Below are 22,054 nucleotides of genomic sequence, written 5' to 3'. Positions count from 1 at the left end.
CAGTAATGGAATTGCTAGATCATATGATGATTCTCTTTTTAATTTCTCGAGGGACCTTTGTACTGTTTTCCATAATGGCTGTAGGAATTTACATTCCTACCAACAGTATGCAAGGGTTCCCTTTTCTTAAGATGCTCACCAACACTTATCTTTTACCTTTTTGAAAAGTTAAAGTTTATTTTAATGTTGTAAATAACGTCCAAGAAGAATATAAACATGTTGAGAGCTGGATATGTAAACAAAGATCACAGGCGGATTCTGGGAATTTGATTGGAGCTTTGGTTATTAAAATGCATCAGTAAATTCCCAGGATGCTAAGCAGTATTCTGTTGGCTGTGTCAGCAGTCCTTGTGCATGCTTAAAACACTTGGGGAATTATAGTACAAATCCAGTCAGGGCTGGAACCATGGCAAACCAGCGGCTCTTAGAGATGGACTTGTTCGTGCTGCTAGGCATCATGGAGAAAGCAGCAGACAAAGAGGTGAAGGAGGCGTATAGGCAGAAGGCCCTCTCCTGCCACCCAGACAAAAGTTGGATAATCACAGAGCAGCTGTGATTACCTGTGATCACAGCTGTGATCACCTCCACTAGCTTTCTCAGGCCTTGCTGCAGCCAGGGCTGCATATGATGAGGTTAGAAAAGCCAAGAAGCAGATAGCATAGAGGACCCAGAGGCTTGATGAGAGACTACTAAAAGGTAAGCGTGACCTGGCGTCCCAGGCCCAAGTGAGTGAGAAGGTGGAGGAAAGCTAGAGCACCAGGACACTTGAGTAGGAGATTGAACATCTTACTGAAGAGTGTTCCTGGCAACTGGAGGAACAGCAGATGATGATCCAGGAGCAGATGTGCCAGGAACTTGACTTGAGATTAAAAGTCAGAAAATACTGAAGACAAAGGAACCCCAAACTAAAACTGAAATGGAAGTGCAAGAAGGATGAGTCAGAAGGCAGCTACTTTTGCAAAAGTATGGTGGAATTCTCAACCTGGTGCTTTTCAGTAAGAAGGCAGGTACTGGTGTCGTGGAGTTTGGGACTGTCGAGGTCGGGGCTGCAGAGATGGCTCTCTGGAATAAAGTTGGCCTGGTTGATAATCCTCAAAAAATTTCCTCTTTCAAAGGAGAACTCCAGGGTGCAGTGGGCCTCAGCCACCCAGGACAGTGAAAGGACCCAGTGGTGTCTCTTCTTACCACATCTCTGCAAGAGCTGATCACCAAGATGCAGCAGTAGTCAAGGAGTGGCAGCCCATTTAGTCTCCTGCCACAGCCCTTTTTAAAAACATCACCAATAAACTTTAAAAGCAAGCAAGAAAGAAACAATCCCGTCAGAAACTGGACTAAGGACATGAATAGATAATTCTCAAAAGAAGATATACAAATGGCCAACAAACATAGGAAAAATGATCAAAATCACTAATTATCAGGAATGCAAATCAAAACGGCAATGTGATACCACCTCACTCCTGCAAGAATGGCCATAATCAAAAAATAATAGATGTTAGCATGGATGTGATGAAAAGGAACACTTCTACACTGCTGGTGGCAATGTAAACTAATAGAACCACTATGGAAAACAGTGTGGAGATTCCTTAAAGAACTAAAAGCAGATCTACCATCTGATCCAGCAGTCCCACTACTGGGTATCTACCCAGAGGAAAGCATTATACGAAAAAGGTAACTTGCACATGCATGTTTATAGCAGCACAATTCGCAATTGCAAAGTATGGAACCAGCCCAGATGCCCATGAATCAATGAGTGAATAAAGAAATTGTGGTATATATATATATATACACATACTATGGAATACTACTCAGCCATAAAAAAGAATGAAAAAAAAATGGCATTCACAGCAACCTGGATGGAATTGGAGACTCTTATTCTAAGTGAACTCAGGAATGGAAACTCAAACATTGTACGTTCTCCCTAATGTGTGGGAGCTAAGCTATGAGGATGCAAAAGCATAAGAATGATACATTGGACTTTGGAGACTTGAGGGGAAAGGGTAGGAGGGGAGTGAAGGATAAAAGACTACACATTGGGTACAGTGTGCGCTGCTCGGGTGGTGGATGCACCAAAATCTTAGAAATAACCACTAAAGAACTTATTTATGTAACCAAACACCACCTGTTTCTCAAAAACCTGTTGAAATAAAAAATAATCTAAAATAATAAAAAAAAATACAAGAGCATTCTGTACATTTTGATTTAGCTCTCACTGTTGCCTACCTTCTAGAGTTGTCCTTCTATTGTTGCAGTTTAATTTTTAAGTATTATTTTTTGCATTTTCTGTGTACTAATATCTGTTGAATGTTAATTTTATGTTTATAATAATTTTCTACACTTAATAAACTGTTCTCACATTTTTCATTTCATTGTAATCAGCCTTAGGACAGAGTTTTATGTTTATGGAAATGGTTTTACAGAACAGAAAGTAATCAGTATTAGGCCATAAAATCTTTAATGTCATTAAATCACAATTTTTAAAAAGTCATGTTTCTTACTAGTGATTTTTGCATGTTTTTTCCTTATTTCAGGATTAATGGGGAAGTTTCTACTATTGCATCAAAGTTTGAAACTGAGCCCGTATCAAAACCAAAGCTAGATTCTGAACAGTTGCCCCTTAGACCAAAATCAGTAGACCTTGATTCACTTATAGTAAGGACCTCCAAAGAAACAGGTAAGTCAGCATGGACAGCAGTGGTGCATTAAAAAAAAAAATTGTCAAAGAAACTCTTTAAGAGATATACATATGCAGTTTTTGTGTGGATAAAGTTGAAATTACACAGTTAAAATTTGTTTAAAATTTAGTAGCCAAAGTAGAAATAATAAAAGAAGATAAGTAAAATGTTTATGGTCCTTACTGATCAGACTTTAAGGTTTCTTACTAATCAGAGGACTGAAATAGATATTAAAAGGTGATCCATCTATTACTCCCTCTTTATAGTGGAATGACTGTGCTACCCAACCTAGATATGAATACACTTTAGTTTTAAAAGTTTAGAAATGAGATGACGTAGACTTTCAGTGCCAGCATTAGATTATATTTCATAGGACTTTAAATTTCTCCTCTTAATCTAGAGATACTTTTGTTTCCAGTATAGGAAAATATACTTTTTCTAATAACCCTTTTGCTAATTTTTTTTAAGCTTTAGGACTGATTTTTCAGCTTAATGATATCTTTGTCTAGTCTGTACTTCTTCCTTTTAAAAAAATACCTATTATTATTTGTAAAATGGAAAACTTGAAACAGAGAAGTCTTGATAGTTTTCATTATTAAAAGCATTGTGTCTTCATTACTTTCTGGTAATTTTTAATATTTTGTATAGTGCTTTGCATTTGTATTTTGTTTTTTTAACTTTTTCAAAGCACTTTCTCAGGTATGTTCTTAGTTTAACTCTAGGAAACAGATGCTTTTTTCCCCCTATTTTATGTCTAAACAAAGTAAGCTACAGACATTAAATATGCACTATCCATACATCAAAGCAGAGCTCTAAATTTTCATTTTACTCTGGTATTTTTAAGAAATCTTAATGTTTTAATTTTTCTAGCTTCATTGTTAACATTTCATGTTTATGTTTAAACTTCAAGGCCAGTTACACTTACATGTTTTTTATTACCTTATTATAAAATATGCTATTACATTTCAAGTTTTTTCAGATGACCTTATTCTTCCCTCTTTCAGTTTGCAAATGCAAAGTTTCTGACTTAAAGTGTGGCCTCCTTTCAGTCTTCTTATTTGAATATCTTATAGATCCTTCTGTCGTATAGTTGGATCCCGCTTGCTATGGATGAAGCTATATTTACTACTAATTTCTGGGAATTGAAATGTTTATTGTATTTTAGAGAAATTCATTGAAATTTATTCAGTATGTTTTATATGGTGAAAATTATCCTTATTAATTGTTCAATAAACAGAAAAAGAATCCTCATGTTTTAAAAAATCTTACTCTTTTTTATTGAGCTTATCAGTAAATAGAATTTGATCAGTTCATATTGTTTTCTGTTTGATTTAAAATATAGCTAGAAATGTGTTTCATAAGTTATAGTTGAAGAAAAGCAGATTATTTGCCCAATTTTAACTCTGGAAATAAATTATTGCAACTGTATTTTTAATTTTCACAAATTTGTGGGATCTTTATCACACAAGTCTTTAAATGTTGATGGAGTCCCTTTGGGAATTGAAGGAGTAACATCTGGAATCTGCATCTGTTGCTTTGTATTCATCTTGAATGTTTTATTTAGTTTACATCAAGGTAATGGAATTTTTTTTTTAATTTAGGTAAATTACAACATTTTCTTTTTTTCCAAACTTTTTCTATATAGAGTCACAACACACTGCCGTATTTCTAGTAAAAATAATATGTGTAATAATTTCAAACTATTGATGATTGGAAAGTTCTGTTTTTACTTGGTTTGGGGGCCCCTATTTCTATCTTTTATACATAGCTGTTATTTACTCCCCATATAGTAAACAGAGACTTTGTAGAACAGGGTGCGAAAACATCTTATTTCTGATTTCTTCTTTTCTTCAAATAAATAAGGAAGTAATCTAGAGATGCTGAGACTTAGCCAAGTCAGAAAACTAACAGCTACTTTCAGGCTGCTCTTCTTTATTCCTTCCACTTAATTGTACTACCTTTGGTGTACTACACTTAGGCCCTGTAAAGTTCAGAAAATACAAATGTTGGGAATTTAGTTCATGTTAAGTATCAGATTATTTACTGAGCAAGTTTTATATCCTCAGTAGTGTTTTAGGCACAGTTGCATGCTGAGATAAAAGGCATAATTGATGGAAGTAAATAGCGTATGTCCTAAACATTAAATCAGAGATTCCTGCTACCTTTTTAAGTTAGACTATCATATATTCCTAGTATTAGTAATATAAAAGTGTTCTGTCTCTTCTGTGATGTTAATACTTTAAAAAAAGTATTTTGGCTCAAATACAGCCTCAAATATAATGTGCGAATCTAGCCTTTTTAATATGTTTTAGAAAGTTGAACACATACATGAAAAACGTATTGAAAATTTCATTATTGTGTACCATAATAATTTGAGGTGAAATAATAGAAAGTGCACTGACTTTGCTGTTAACAAAAGGGGTTTTATTTATTAGTTGATTGCTGATAGAAAGTTTCCTAATGTTTTTTCCCTTAACTAACAATGGAACGATTTAGTACATGTATATGTCTACTGGAGTACCTGACATGGAAGTTATTACAAATGTTATTTTCCTTCTTTCCTGCCTCCTCCATTGTTAATTAAACCCATCCCATTTTGTTTTTGTTCTAATCTATAAAAGATATAAATCCCTGACTCTATTCTCAGATACGATTTTCTTATTTGTAAAGTCATATGTAAACATTTATGTATATATATAAACTATGTATATAAATACAGACTCTGACTTTTGTACATGTAAGAAAGACATATCCAGAACACTCAGAATTTCTCTTTTTTTAATGACACGACATAACTTTTTAGTTTCTTCATATATATTATCATAGATCATGTAGTTTTGTAAATATCAGGGCTGTTAAAAACTATGCTTACAATTTTTTTTTCTCTATTACAAACACTTCCTCAAATTGGTTTAAGGGAAATCTCAGTACCACTACTAATTAATAGTAAAGCTTGTGTGGTCCATGTATTTCTAAAATCATACGTTATCTGTAAAATAAAATTATCTTCAACTTAGTTTTAAAATATAAGATAGAAAATTTTATAGTAACATGGCTATTACGTTAAGAAAGCCCAACTGATGAAGTTTCCTTACAGTGTAGTATTTTTATCTTTTGGTGGTTTTTCTGTGGTAAGATTTTCTATGATTAAAAGGCAATTTTATGCCTGTGATCACAGCACTTTAGGAGGCCAAAGCAGGAAGATTGCTTGTGTCCAGGAGTTAGAGACTAGCCTGGGCAACATAGTGACACTAGCCTGGGTAACATAGTGAGACCGTGTCTCTACAGGAAAAAAAAAAAAAAAGCTGGGCATGATGGCGCACCCCTGTAGTCCCAGCTACTAGGGAGGGAGGCTGAGGTGAGAGGATTACTTGAGGCTGAGAGTTGTAGGTTGTAGTGAGCCTTGATCATGCCGTTGCCTTCCAGCCTGCATGATAAAGAGAGACCCTGTCTCAAAAACAAACCAAAAAAAAGCAATTTTAAAGAAACGTATTATTTGACGGTAGCATTCATTGTTGAATAAGGAAACACATTTCTTTTTCTTCTGGTTTATTTGATAGTTTATCTATTTTTTAAAAAATTTCTTTTCCAATATTTACTCATTTCTTCTGGAAATAATTTATGGTGGAATTTTTCTAATAGGTACCTGTTGAGTAGCATATACTATAAAAAGTCAGCCTATATCTAAACTAGAATTTTAAAAAAATTGGTTTCTAATAGTTTCCTTGATCATGCCATATTAAAGACTTGTAAGTATCATATAAGGCATTAGTGAATTTTTATTTATGTATGAAATATTTTGAAGATAGTATTGAGTCATATTTTTATAGTGAGATATTTTAAAGTAATATTTAACATATTTTTCTTCTTTGATACCATAGAATTAAAATTGATTTTCATCGTAATTTCTATCGTGGGCTAAAGACTAAAAGTTGATTTAATTTTAGTTATAACTACATTATGAGGTGTAACATGCTGATTTATTACTCTGGCCTCTTAAAGCACTAAGCCATCCTTTTGGAAGCTGTCTTGGTGTTCAGTGAGTAATAAAACAGGACTTTCTAGCTTAATGCATATTGAAATTAATACTAATATTATTTTTTCCCTTTGAAAGACAAAGGAATAAACCTCAAATCTAATACACATCTTGTGTAAGTTAGATAACCTGCAAATAGTTATATGCCAAACATTGAAATGGTTTTATTCATTCTACAGCTGTTCTTTTTTCCTGTTTTGTAAAATAATTATTTTGGTTTAGTCTTTTTTCTAGACATTCCTATCCTTGACTTTTCTTTCCAGATTTTGTTTCCTAGCCTGTTTGCCATGTTTCCCTTCTTACGTGTCAGGAAATTATTCTACCCTTCTCCATTTTGGTAAGATGAAAGTTTATAAAGCAATCAAAATAGTATTTTCAATATAAATAGGTGGTGCACATTGATTTTTCTTTGTAATTTTACTGAAAGTGTACTTGTCTGTCTGTCTATTTATTCTAACCCTTTTGGTTTTCCATTTTTAGAGAAAATGAAATTCATTTTGGAAAAGTTTCCTGATTCATTTAAAATATTCTTTTGATAATTGTTTTTGAAGAAAATTGGCAACCATAAAAATCAGTTTATTTTCTCTCCAAATTGGATATTTCATTTTGATTTTTTAAAATTTTATGTGTTCCTAGCAACATGCAGATTTTAAGTGGCTGGCAGAGTGACAGATGTGATTGCAAAAGCCAAATGATTGTCATGCCTGTTATGCCATGTGTACAGCGTAAATCCATTGTTATCCCTCTTAGGTAAATTTATAAGCATTTAGATAAGTCATGAGTCCAAAATGTGCACTGTTCCTTTTTACTAACCCAATGGCTTAAATGGAGAACCTGAGAGAGTTTTAGAATAGTAAAGTTACTTGTCTTGGTGTTGTAGTTCAAAACTGGACATACAGAAGACATTTTACACGAGCATGGTGTATACTTTTGTAAATCTATGTTTTATTTACCCTTTCAGTTTCATTTTTCTTTGTCTTCTCCTGTGTTTTTCTGTTTGTTTCTTTTTCTTTCTGCAAGTTGCTTAAATATGCATTTGAAAATAATCTCTATAGGCTGAAATGATTGGATTGTACTTGTTAAGGTTTTTTCTTTGTGGATTGTTAATGCACACATCAGTGTAAAAGCAATTTTCACCCTTCAAACTACAACATATTTTAACATCTTTTAAAAATACTGATTGCTTTCTTTATGATATTTACAAATAACATGACATTTAAACATATATTTAAATTCAACCTTCACATTATATAATGCATTTTTCATTGTCATTTATTATTATGGTTTGTTTCTTTCATGATTACTTACAGTTATCTAAAGACTCAAATATTAAATCAAGCATATTAGAGTATCTGTTTTAATGAATCAGCTTAGTAAGTTGACACAAGTGAGAACACACAAAGAAATTGATAGAAAATATTAAGTTATCAGCAAATTCTTCTAGTTGTTATAAAATGCATATTACCAAACAGTGATGCCTCTTTTTCTGCCTTACCTTTGTGTCCTCCATCCCTTAAAAACATTCTCTAAATAAGTAAAGTTGATGAATAAATTTTGTGGGCAGTGATGAGTATCTGTATCTTTTTAAAGAAACAAATAACTGAGTTAGAACATATACCTATCTGACAGAAAGTATTATAAACATCTAGGCAGATGGTAACGTGAAGAATTAATACAGATCTGGATGATTAGACCAAAGGAATCTGCTATTAGGTAGAAAATTTTGGCTGTGGTTAATACCTGAGTTTGGAATCTGAATTAAAGGAAGGTTCTATTGAAAATGGAAGTATCTGTAGTAGTTTACCTTTTGGGTTCTTGATTCATACATAGATATCTGGGCTTCAGAGTTAAAGACATTTCCTTTAGCAAGACTTCTGAATCATCTAGAAAAAGGCAAAGTATTATATATCATTGTTTTAGAGTAGATTTGTCCTTAAACCCAAGTTACCGGGTCAAAGGTCTGCCAGCCTTTGATGATGAGGAAGTAAGTTGGTAATCCATGTAGCTTTTTTTTTTTTTTTTTGGAATCTGATTTGCCTTAGATTTGAAGCCATCTTGTGATTGCTAAACATGATAATGTCTAAGCAAAGGTGCAGTGAACTATAAACAGTTTGAGTCCCACCTAATACTGTGCACGTACATATACACATAAAGGTACATTAAATCATGCTTTTGCTTTATATTGAGAAACACAAATCGAAAGTGGCAGGGTGCCAGATAAAGTTTAATTCTTAACATTCGAATATTCTACTTCTTGAAGTTCAAAACAGTTTTACATGCTGATTTTCTGAGATCTTGTAATTTATTATGAGTTTAAGAAGTAGATCTTTGTTAGGAACTTGATGAGTTTTTTATGCTACTACATTTTATGATACAGATTTTTCACTAAGAACTTTTTGTTGAGGTCTAGGTCTCTACTGGAAACAACCTTTATAGTGTTAATAAAGTCATATACTATATAAATGTATCAGGTAAAGAGGATTTTTTTTTTCTTTTAAGGGCGAGTGTTGTTTTCCAAATGCATATGAAAAGCACAGGTCAATTTGTGAATTCTTCAAAGTAGTGGTACTCTTTTTAATTTATAGTTTGTTCAAAAACTGAAACATTATTTTTTACCTTTAAAAAGGTGCAATTCTCTTAGTAAATAATATTTATTTTTATTTTCTAGATGTTGTAAATTTTGATGACATAGCTTCCTCAGAAAACTTGCTTCATCTCACTGCAAATAGACCAAAGATGCCTGGAAGAAGGTTGCCGGGCCGTTTCAATGGTGGACATTCTGTGAGTTCACCTAATTGTCTTAAACTACAGTAGATTTAGCCAATGCAGAGTCCATTTGAAGGTAGAGGATTTATAGCTCTACCTAAGTTTAACAATCGGGATGATAGCTGTTATACTCAAGTGGCAAATGCTGGTATTTAAGGAGATAGAGGGAGAGAGGTGTGTTCATTCCAACAGGGTCTGGAATGGAAGGTTACAGAATCAGAAGGAAATTATCGTGAGGCTGTAGCCACAGAGCACAGGGTCAAAGGGTGACAAAGAAAGAACCTGTTTAATTTGTCTTTCAACAACAGTTACTAAAATTCAGCAGATATTCACTTTAGGAAAGATTGAGAAAAATTTTTCTCCTGAAATATTCAGTGTTTTTTTTTTTTTTTTCTTTTTTCTAAATTTTTAAAATTAACTTCAGTAGGTACATAATAGATGTGTATATTTATGAGTTATGTGAGATATTTTGATACAGACATGAAATGCATAATAATTATATCAGGGTAAATGCGGTATCCCATCACATCAAGCAATTGTCTTTTGTGTTACAAACAATCCAAATTGTATTCTTAGTTATTTTTAAGTGTACAATTAAATTATTTTTGACTGGTAGTTACCCTGTTATGCTACCAAATAATAGGTCTTACTCAATTTTTTGTACTCATTAACCATCCCCCATTCCTACCACTACCCGACTAACACCCTTCCCAGCCTCTGGTAACCATCTTTCTGTTCTCTGTCTCCATGAGTTCAATTGTTTTAATTTTTTTAGTGAGAACATGCAAAGTTTGTTCTTCTGTGCCAGGCTTAGTTCACTTAAAATAGTGACCTCCAGTTCTATCCATGTTGCAAATGACAGGATCTCATTCTTTTTTGTGACTGAATAGTATTCCATTGTCTATATGTACCACATTTTCTTTATCCATTTGTCTGTTAATGGACACTTAGGTTGATTCCAATTCTTGGCTATATTCTTGTGAATAGTGCTACAATAAACATGGGAATACAGATATTCCTTTGATATACAGATTTCCTTTTTCTTAGTATATACTTAGCAGTGCTGGATCAGATGGTAGCTCTATATTTAGTTTTTTGAGGAACCTGCAAATTTTTCTCCATAGTAGTTGTACTAATTTACATTCTCCCCAGCAGTGTATGAGGGTTCCCCTTTTCTCCATATCCTTGCCAGCATTTGTTGTTACCTATCTTTTGGATAAAGACCATTTTAATTGGGGTGAAGTAATAACTCATTGTAGTTTTGATTTGTATTTCTCTGATGATGGTTGTGAAATATTCATTGTTTTTGTAGTACTTATCCTCATGTCTAAATGTATTAACTTCTTAGTATGCTTTTTCTACATTGCCTGGAGTACTGGTGGTAATGTAATGTTAATATATTAGCTCTTAAACGCTATAGTACTTTTAAAATTACCTAAATGGAGAAAATCCTTGCTGCTAAGAGGCAAACTTTTTGCCCTCAAGATACGCAAATATGTTATTCAGCTTGAAAGTATGTAGCATCCTATTAATGATAATGGGATATCAGCAACAGTAGCAGCTGAAAATCCATAAAAGTTACTTGTTTTGTTATCCAAAGACTTACTACCTTTTCTTTTCTTTGGTCTGTTACGTCTCTTCACTTCTAAAAAATCATTTAGCCAACTCACAGCCCCGAAAAAATCTTGAAGTTACCAAAAGAAGAAGACAGTGCCAACCTAAAGCCATCTGAATTAAAAAAAGATACATGCTCTTCTCCAAAGGTGAGGTGCATTGTGGGCTAAGGTTTGTTGACTTTCTGGGATTCTTTGTGGACCTCAAACATAGATAATTTAAGGTGTTCTTTAGGAAGAATTATTTCTTCTGCCAAGAAATGGAATAATTACTGCTAAAAAATTGAATTGTTTAGCTTCGTCAGACTGTTTTCTGCAAATATTTTTGAAAGAGCTTACATTTTAATTGAATAAAATAAATATTACATATTTTGTATTTTTAAAGGCATAGATCTCTGCATCTATTTCATTTCTCCATTAAACATATATTCTTAAGGTCAGAAATGAACACTTGTGTAGTATTTACCTAGCTTGGTGCTTAGTATAATAATTAAGCATTCAGTATATACTGGAATGAATGGCAGAATACTGTATGTACATGAATCCTTTCATCTGTTACATGTGTTAGATGTCTTATCAAAATTTTTACCATTTTTATTTAACGTAGTTTCACCACAACTGACACACATTTAAGGTCATTTAGGTTTCCTCCCAAATTATTTCTCTATTTCATTTCAGGGCATTTTTGTCAGAGTGTTTCCAATTTATTAAATACACCTAATCTGATTCTCTCAGCTGTCAACAGTCTATTGAAATTCTATTAAAGTGATTTGCTGTTTTTTTTAGTGAAACAGTTATGAGGTGACAGACTATGGACTCATTTTAGTGACTCTTCCTGAACCTATTAAATTGTTCACAATTACTTTTAAGTGAAGCTCTTTGGACATTCCGAACAATAAGTATTGAATATGGAAGAAAAAATAATACCTTTATAGTGCTCTCCTGTTTCACTAGGCGAACCATCCATAATATGCATTTGATGGATTTTTCTTTTTTCCTTTTTTCTTCTGTTAATGAAATTGTCATTTCCTACAAAAACCACTAATGATTATAAATTTATTCTTTAGTTGTCTGGCGATTTTTCCAGTTGTGAACATCAAATTGCTTTTGAATTTCCAAATTTGCCATTTATCTTGAAGTACTTAATTGTTTTTCTTCTTGATGTAAAAATCTTTTGAACTTAAATATAATATTAAAGTCAGAAAAAAAATTTTTTGTGTTTTCAGCCATCTGTGTACCTTTCAACACCTTCCAGTGCTTCTAAAGCAAATACAACTGCTTTCCTGACTCCATTAGAAATCAAAGCTAAAGTAGAAACAGATGATGTGAAAAAAAATTCCCTGGATGAACTTAGAGCCCAGATTATTGAATTGTTGTGCATTGTAGAAGCACTGAAAAAGGATCACGGGTAAGTAGCCCTTCTTTTCTCCTATGAGTACTACTTAACCCATGCGTAAAGAATTTTTTTCAAACCATATTAAGTAAAAATCTAATCTGTGGCTGGGTGTGGTAGTTCACTCCTGTAATCCCAGTACTTTGGGAGACCAAGGTTGGAGGATTGCTTGAGTCCAGGAGTTTGAGACCATCCTGGACAACATGGCAAAACCTCATTTTTGCAAAAAAAAAAAGAAAAAGCCAGGGTTAGTGGCACATCCCTGTAGTCCTAGCTACTCAAGAGGCTGAGGTGGGAGGATCTCTTGAGCCTGGGAAGTCAAGGCTGCAGTGAGCTGTGAATATGCCACTGCACTCCAGCCTGGGCAACAAAACCAAGACTCTGTCTCAAACAAAAGTCTCTGGTGTGAGCAAGTATGTTTTCAAAGAAATTTTCATTAACAGTGCTTTTCTCTTTTCGGCAAAAAAGTTAAATTGGTGGTTATTCTGGTAGGTGGCTGTTTTACATATACATGTTGCCCGTAGGTGCTCTTAAATTAGCTCTAGAATGGATAAAACATTTCTGAGATATATATATATACATATATATATGTTTTAAAGTATAAAACATTTTAGAAGTCTTTCCAAAGGGTATTTTCAGTATCTTCAGTTTCTCTGGAAAAGTGAAACTGGATGGCAGGTTTTTTTGTTTGTTTGTTTGTTTTTAATATCTAAGAAACTTGCATCAGCAGGAGAAGGGATAAATACTATTGATACATTAATAGAGAAATACTACACAGCATACAACAATAAAAGTAAATTTCAACATCAGTATGAATTAATCTAAATATTGAGAGGAGGGAGCAGGTCAGAAGCATACACGCAATCAGTGTATTTCATTTACATAAAGTTGGAAAGCATACCAAACCAGAAAACGTACATACATAACCATAATTTTAGGCTAGAAATCTTCTGGTCAGATATGATTAGTTTTTAAACTACTAGGAAAAATACTGTATTTTGGATCTGGTTATGTATCTATACATATAGTTAACTTGGTTTTCAGAGGATTTGATCAGTGCTTCTGCGAGGTTGAGTTGGACATTTATAAAATGAATGTGTTGGGATAGGTGATCTCTAAAACCCTTCCCTTAACTCTGAAAATTTTTTGGTATGGTGTACGTTGAGACATACCCTAGTTGAAAGTTAGGGACTTTTTAGAGCTAAAACAAATTTACAAGATCACCTATTATAGGTGAGCTCCCCCTCTGGCTTTTTAAATGAAGAGATAAAAGTTTATAGAGATAAAGTTATTTAGCCAAGATCACACAGTTCTTAAATGACAGAGCTAGAACTCAAACCCGTATTATCTATTGGTTTAGAGATTTTTTTTTTTTTTTTTTAAATGAGATGGAGTCCCGCTGTGTTGCCCAGGCTGGAGTGCAGTGGCACGATCTCAGTTCACTGCAGGCTGTGCCTCCCGTGTTCACGCCATTCTGCCTCAGCCTCCCAAGTAGCTGGGACTATAGGCACCCACCACCACGCTCGGCTAATTTTTTGTATTTTTGGTAGAGATGGGGTTTCACCGTGTTAGCCAGGATGGTCTCGATCTCCTGAACTTGTGATCCGCCTGCCTCGGCCTCCCAAAGTGCTGGGATTACAGGCGTGAGCCACCGCACCTGGCCAAGATCTTTTCTGTAACTACTAGTATTTGAATTTTAAAACTTGTTGACATTTTAAGCATAATTCTACAAAAGCCCAGTAGGTAAAACAGATTTTTTAAAAAAGCAGCTAATCTAATTGAATTGAGAGTGAGGGTGCTCATACCTTGTCTTCAACTTCCCTTCTAAAAAGATTTCTTGGAATACAGTATAAAAGTTATGGCCAAATAAAAAGTATAAAGGAACAAAAAATAAAAATAAAACACATAAAAGTTACAGCCAGAGGCCATGTTACCTCTGAACCTGATTTTATCATTTCTTTTCCAATTTTAAGTTGGCCTGGGAATCTTATTAAAAACAATATTGAGATTAACGGTATAAGGTATTTGGAGTTTGCAGAACACTTCTACAGGTATTTCTTAGAAACAAAAACTGTATCTTAAATGTCTACTTAAAAATGTTATATATTTTAGATGTTATGTATATAGAGAGAGTTTATAATTCAATACATGATGGTATTTCTTGGAATCCTTCAGTTTATCTGTTTTGAAAGACTCTTTTAGTAGATTCTGCAACATGCACATTATAAGCTGTAAGTTTACTTGTCCAGTAAATATTTATTAATTGCCATCCATGTACCAGTTAGAGAACTCTCCTGATTTGATTTTGTTGTTTTACATTTTTTATACTGTGCGCTGTTTTACATATACATGTTGCCCGTAGGTGCTCTTAAATTAGCTCTAGAATGGATAAAACATTTCTGAGGTATATATATACACATATATATATGTTTTAAAATATAAAACATTTTAGAAGTCTTTCCAAAGGGTATTTTCAGTATCTTCAGTTTCTCTGGAAAAGTGAAACTGGATGGCAGGTTTTTTTGTTTGTTTGTTTGTTTTTAATATCTAAGAAACTTGCATCAGCAGGAGAAGGGATAAATACTATTGATACATTAATAGAGAAATACTACACAGCATACAACAATAAAAGTAAATTTCAACATCAGTATGAATTAATCTAAATATTGAGAGGAGGGAGCAGGTCAGAAGCATACACGCAATCAGTGTATTTCATTTATATAAAGTTGGAAAGCATACCAAACCAGAAAGTGTATTATTTTAGGAATACATTTGCATGTGGCAAAATTAGAACAACAAATGAATAATAATAAATACTATAAAACTTTTTCTATGGAAGAGAGAGGGAAATAGGATTAAGGAAAGAGGGTCACTTTTTGGGATATTAGAGGTACTGGTAATATTTTATTTCTTTAGTTGACTTGGAGTTCAGAGGTTTTTGTTTTACTCTTATAATATTAGATCTTTATAGCTTAGATATCACTAAGAAATTATTGCTAAGAAGTTAGTTTTGAAATGTTACATAAAAAATTTTAAAATTCTTTCCTTAAGTATTTTTTCTTCATGAGTTTTTTCTTTTTTACTTTTTCAAGCTGTTGTTTCTACAGTATTCTCAAGAATTTTTCAAGTATATGTTGAGACTGAAAATGTCCATACTTTTGATTTAGAAATTTGATATACTAACATATTCCTCCCATTCCTTCTGTCTCATTCCTCGATTCCTCCCACTCCTTCTGTCTCCAGAATAATGAATCAGCCAAACAAAATACCTGGATATTTGGATACCAAACCACATATAAATATGAAAATTTCAGCAGCATGAAAATGGTTTAAAATTTGTGCAAAGATATAATATTGAATATTCACTTAAAGCTATAGAAAAAAGAACAACTGTATGGAAAGATTAGAAGGGAACACAGGAAGATGAAAACATGAGTTAAGGAGGAGAAACTATTGGCTAGAGTTTTTAATTTGTTTGGTTTTTAGACTTTAATGTATTTAATTTTTAAAAATAGAGAGAAATTCAAAGTCTAGGTTATCTTATCAGATAAACTGTTAACTTGCCTTGTATTGTGATGTGTTGTTATTCATTTTACCAAATTGCTTGGGCTTTGAGGTTTCCAACCTGGAAAATGTATGATAGCTGAATATAGAAAATTGCTTCTGAAGGTTAGATATTATTTCTGTCTTCATGAGCTGCTCCGAATTTACTTGGTTTCTTGATCTCAGATAGATTTGCCTTGGTTTTGCTGAATTTTTAACTGTTATATTGAACCATTCTAACTAGAGAATCTTACATTTTTCTTAATTAACATTGCTATTGCCCTTAAAAGGATTTTCCCATGAACTGGTGGGTTAGGTAACAAAAAGCCTGTAAATATCAGTCAAATAAATTATTTAATCGAAAGACTTAACAGTAATAAGTACTTTGTTTTTAGGAAAGAACTGGAAAAACTGCGAAAAGATTTGGAAGAAGAGAAGTTAATGAGAAGCAATCTAGAGGTAATTCATTTCTTCCAGCATTGAGAGTTTAGTCAGCATAAACTGGATATGTTTTTCCCAACCCAACTGGATAATTGGTTTCTGTGCGAATTATGCTATACTACTTCAGTTGGACATATACACAATGTACTTCTATTCAGTCACAAAAAAAGAACGAGATCCTGTCATTTGCAACAACATAGATGGAACTGGAGGTCATTGTGTTAAGTGAAATAAGCCAGGCATAGAAAGACAAACTGTGTGTTCCCACTTATTTGTGGGAGCTAAAATAAAAATTAAAAAAATTGAACTCATAGAGAACAGAAAGATGGTTACCAGAGGGTGGCAAGGGTGTTAGTGGAATTAATTAGTGGCAAGGTATTCTTTTGAAATTGGAGTCAGTCCTCTTAAACCCTGCCTCTGCTTTATCAACTAAGTTTACATTTTGTAAATCTTTTGTTATTTCCACAATATTCACAGCATCTTCCCCAGCAGTAGATTCCACCTCACAAAACTTTCTTTGCTGATCCAAAAGAAGCAACTCCTCATCTGTTCAAGTTTGATCCACTTTTAATTCTCATTCTCTTGCTATTTTTACCACATCTTCAGTTATTTTCTCCACTGAAGTCTTCAACCCTCAAAGTCGTCCCTGGGGATTGGAATCATCTTCCAAATTCCTGTTAATATTGACGTTTTGACTTTCTCCTATGAATCGTGAATGTTTGTAGTGGCATCTACCTGATGAATTTTTTTCCAGAAGGCTTTCAGTTTATTTGCCTACATTTATCAGAGGAATCACTATCTATGGCAGCTATAGCCTTCCAAAATGTGTATCTTAAATAACAAGAATTGAAAGTCTAAATGTCTCCTTCATTCATGGGCTACAGAATGGATGTTGTGTTAGCAGACGTGAAAGTAACATTAATCTCCTTGTTCATTTCCATCAGAGCTCTTGGGTGACTACGGGCATTGTCAGCATGCATATTTTAAAAATAATCTTGACTACGGGCATTGTCAGCATGCATATTTTAAAAATAATCTTTTTTTTTTTTTTCCTGAGCAATAAGTCTCAACTGTGGGCTTAAAATATTCAGTAAATCATGCTTTAAACAGATGTGCTGTTATCCAGGCTTTGTTGTTCCATTTATAGAGCATAGGCAGAGTAGATTTAGCATAGTTCTTAAGGGCCAAGGATTTTCAGAATGATAAGTAAGTGATGGTTTGCATTAAAGCTACCAGCTACATTCACCCATTGACTTCTCTCTAGTTATGGAAGTCCTAGATGGTATCTTCTTTCCATAGAAGGCTGTTTTACCTCCATTGAAAATTTGTTTCCTGTAGCCGACTTCATCAGTGATCTTGGCTAGATCTTCTGGATGCCTTACTGCAGCTTCTACATTAGCACTTGCTTTACCTTCCACTTTTATGTCATGGAGATGGCTTCTTTTCTTAAACCACATGAACCAACTTCTGCTACCTTGAAACTTTTCCTCTGCCACTTCCTCACCTCTGTTCGGCCTTCAAAGAATTGAAGAGAGTTAGGACCTCACTCTGGATTAGGCTTTGGCTTAAGGAAATGTTACAGTTGGTTTGATCTTCTATCTAGACCACTCAAACTTTCCTTCATATCAACAATAAGGCTGTTAAGCTTTCTTACTATTCATATGTTCACTGGAATAGCACTTTTAATTTTCTTCAAAAACTTTTCCTTTGCAATCAAAACTTGGCTGTTTGGGGCAAAAGGCCAATCTCTTGACCTGCTGTGGCTTTCAACATTGCCTTCCTCTCTGAGCTTAATCTTTTCTAACTTTTTATTTAATGTGAGAGGGATGTCATTATTTCTTTCACTTGAACACTTAGAGGCCATTTTCGGGTTATTAATTGGCCTTATTTTATTATTAGGCCTGTTCTGTCTCAGATAATAGGGAAGGCCAAGTAGAGGAGGAGAGAGAAGAAAGGCTGATCAGTGTAGCAGTTAGAACACACATGACATTTATCAGTTAAGTTTGCTGTTTTATATGGACGCAGTTCATGACACCCCAGAACAATTATGATATTAACATCAAAGATCACTGATCACAAATCACCATAACATATATAATTACAGTGAAAACATTTGAAATATTGTGAAAATTGTCAAAATGTGGACACAGTGATACAAAGTGATCCCATATTGTTGGAAAAATTGCATTTATAGTAGAGTTGCTCAACATAGGATTACCACAAGCCTTTGACTGTAGACAATGCAGTATCTGTGAAGCACAGCAAAACGAAGTACAATAAAACGAGGTATCCGTGTAGTTGTCTCTTCTGTGCAGTTAAGCTGTTTTCATTCTTTGCTCAGGGACAGGACTGGTGGTGGTGACAGATGTCTGTGGATTCACTGCCTCCCATTTTTTTTTTTTCTTTTTCTCTTTTTTTTTTTTGAGACGGAGTCTCGCTCTGTCGCCCAGGCTGGAGTGCAGTGGCCGGATCTCAGCTCACTGCAAGCTCCGCCTCCCGGGTTCACGCCATTCTCCTCCCTCAGCCTCCGGAGTAGCTGGGACTACAGGCACCCGCCACCTCGCCCGGCTAGTTTTTTGTATTTTTTAGTAGAGACGGGGTTTCACCGTGTTAGCCAGGATGGTCTCGATCTCCTGACCTTGTGATCCGCCCATCTCGGCCTCCCAAAGTGCTGGGATTACAGGCTTGAGCCACCGCGCCTGGCCTCCCATTTTTAACTTAAGAGTTTATCTTAATTCTCCACTGATGATTGGCAATTTCAACTATTTCCTTTATCTTTCTTAGCTTTCTTTTTCTCCTCACTAATGTTTATCTTCATTTGCATTATTCTTTCTGCATATCTCAGAGAAAGTTGTATCCTATCTTTTTTTAGAGATTCTTCCCATTGTTTAAGTATTTCATACTCCCTTCTGTTTTTTAATCTGCCTCATTACTTACCCTGTTTCTTTTGTCAGCAGTTTGTGGAACAAGAGAGAATTTGGGACTTGCAGTTGGAAAACCTTGGCTCTTATCCTGAGAATCAACTAACTTTTTTGTTTTAAACTGTGTATTAGTTAGGCTTAGCATTTTCTGCACCTTATCCCATTAGACACACATAACAACATGTAAGGATTATTGTTCCTATTATAAGACTGAAAAAAGTAGGGTTCGGAATGGTAGTGTTAAGGCTGCTCTTGCATTGCTATAAAGAAATACCTGAGACTGGATAATTTATAAAGAAAAGAAATTTAATTGGCTCATGCTTCTACAGGCTATACAGGAAGAAGCATGGTTCCTGCATCTGCTCACCTTCTGGGGAGGCCTCAGGGAGCTTTTACTCATGGTGAAAGGTCAAGTAGGGGCACACATTTCACATGGCGAGAAAGGGAGTAAGAGAGAGAGTGGGAAGGGCCACACACTTTTAAACAACCAAATCTTGTGTGAACTTACTCATCATGAAGGGGGTGATCCAAACATGGATCATCCAAACACCCCATGATCCAAATACCTCTCACCTGGCCCAACCTCCAATACTGGGGATTACTTTTAATCTGAGATTTGGTGGGGACACAGATCCAAATCATATCAATGATTAACAGCAGTGGAACTGAAATTTTAAATATATATATATATATTTTTGAGATGGAGTCTCTGTTGCCTAGGCTGGAGTGCAGTGGTGCGAACTCGGCTCACTGCAAGCTCCACCTCCTGGGTTCACGCTGTTCTCCCACCTCAGCCTCCCAAGTAGCTGGGACTACAGGCGCCCACCATCACCCCCGGCTAGTTTTATTTTTGTATTTTTAGTAGAGTCGGGGTTTCACCGTGTTAGCCAGGATGGTCTTGATCTCCTGACCTCGTGATTCGCCCACCTCAGTCTCCCAAAGTGCTGGGATTACAGGCTGAGCCACCACACCTGGCCCTTTTTTTTTTTTTTTTTTGAGATGAAGTCTTGCTGTTACCCAGGCTGGAGTGCAATGGTGCGATCTTGGCTCACTGCGACCACCACCTCCCAGGTTCAAGCAGTTCTCCTGCCTCAGCCTCCTGAGTAGCAAGGTCTACAGGCATGCGCCACCACACCCAGCTAATTTTTTTTGTATTTTTAATAGAGATGGGGTTTTGCCATGTTGGCCAGGCTGATCTCAAACTCCTGACCTCAGGTGATCCACCTGCCATGGCCCCCCAAAGTACTGGGATTACAGGCATGAGCCACTGCACCTGGCCTTAAAAATGTTTTTAACAGAAGCAACCAATCTTCAGAACCTTTGTACTTCAGGATTAAATTATACTGTGTGAACTTAGGCAAGTCACTTAACCTCCTTTAGCTTTAGTTGTTGAGATAATTTATGTGAAAATACTTTGTAAAATATAAAACTTGGTTATATCCTTATTTCCAACATTATCCTCTATTGGCAACTTTACTACTTTGCATGAAAATACTTGACTTTTTCCATTATTCAGAATCAAAGAATAGCCTCCTTTTAGTTCTAGCTGCGTTCTTGATGTACTGCAGTTACTTTCTCTTTTCACTTGAGGTTCGTTTGTTGAAATATGAAAATAACCCCCATCCTCTGAAAAATAGTCTACTTTTGTGGTCTCTGATTTTTCACCTTCAATTCAGTCTGTAACCCTTGGCATCTTAGGTTAGGTTTACTGATGCCAAATTCAAGGTCTTTTCTTCAGTTCCTGCAACATATCACTTTTTTTTTTTTTCTACCATTGCCACTCTGTCAAAGGTTTGTCTTGGTTTAGATGATACTACATCCTATTGTTTCTAACTTCTCCATCTCCTCTTCCTTCCTTTTTTACTTTTTAAATTTTGTTTTTAGAGACAGGGAGTCACTCTGTCACTCTAGAATACAGTGAAACAATCATAGGCCACTGCAGCCTCAAACTCCTGGGATCAAGTGATCCTCCCGCCTCAGCCTCCCAAGTAGCTGAGACTACAGGCATGCACTTTCATGCCTGGTTAATTTTTCAGTTTTTTGTAGGGACTGGTTCTTACCATGTTGCCCAGGTTGATCTTGAACTCCTAGCCTCAAGTGATCCTCCCACTTTGGCCTCCCAAAGTGGTAGGATTAAAGGTATGAGCCACCATGCCTGGCCTTCCTCTTCCTTCCTTGTAACCTAAATGTAAATATTCCTTCACCGATATCCTTGGCTTTTCTGTTTGAGCATTCACATTTTGAATTCATCTGTACTCATGAATCTAATGATTAGCTCTAGTACCTCTCTGCTCTAAATCAAATTCGTATTTTCCCAGCTTGTATCCTATGTTTCTGGCTTTTTGTCCCCCCTGGATGTTTCATCATGAACTTAGATTTAGCATGTCCTCAGTTAATTTATCATCTTCCTTTCCTGTTGTTTTGATTTCCTGTTTCTCTTGATAATTTCTGTTGCTCTTATAGTCATATAGACATGGTACTTTGTACGTGGTTCTCTTCTAGTTCCATTCACTTTTAGTCCTATTACCTCCTAGTCTTTATGTCTTTATCCCCACTATATCTTGTTCTGATGCTTATTATCTTCTGCTTAGCTTTCTTGAGTACTCTAATTATCTCAGATTAACCTTTCCTTCATCGAGTACTTTCAAGAGCTTTATTTTACATGCTGA

At 34.9% G+C, this 22,054-nt stretch overlaps 1 protein-coding gene across 2 annotated transcripts in view; it reads left to right on the top strand.

Moving 5' to 3' along the window:
- The window catches only part of CD2AP (CD2 associated protein), a 152,146-nt gene that overhangs the window by 118,375 nt on the left and 11,717 nt on the right, over positions 1-22,054 (top strand). For both annotated transcript variants that reach the window (XM_077998608.1, NM_001266309.1), the window contains 5 exon segments: positions 2,529-2,671; positions 9,377-9,489; positions 11,136-11,237; positions 12,314-12,495; positions 16,419-16,482. In XM_077998608.1, the coding sequence (XP_077854734.1) occupies positions 2,529-2,671; positions 9,377-9,489; positions 11,136-11,237; positions 12,314-12,495; positions 16,419-16,482 (604 nt within the window).

Source organism: Macaca mulatta, chromosome 4 (assembly GCF_049350105.2).
Source record: "Macaca mulatta isolate MMU2019108-1 chromosome 4, T2T-MMU8v2.0, whole genome shotgun sequence".
Lineage (NCBI taxonomy): Eukaryota > Metazoa > Chordata > Mammalia > Primates > Cercopithecidae > Macaca > Macaca mulatta.
The sequence above is the reverse complement of the archived record's forward strand: the minus strand, read 5'-3'. Positions and strand labels throughout refer to the sequence as shown.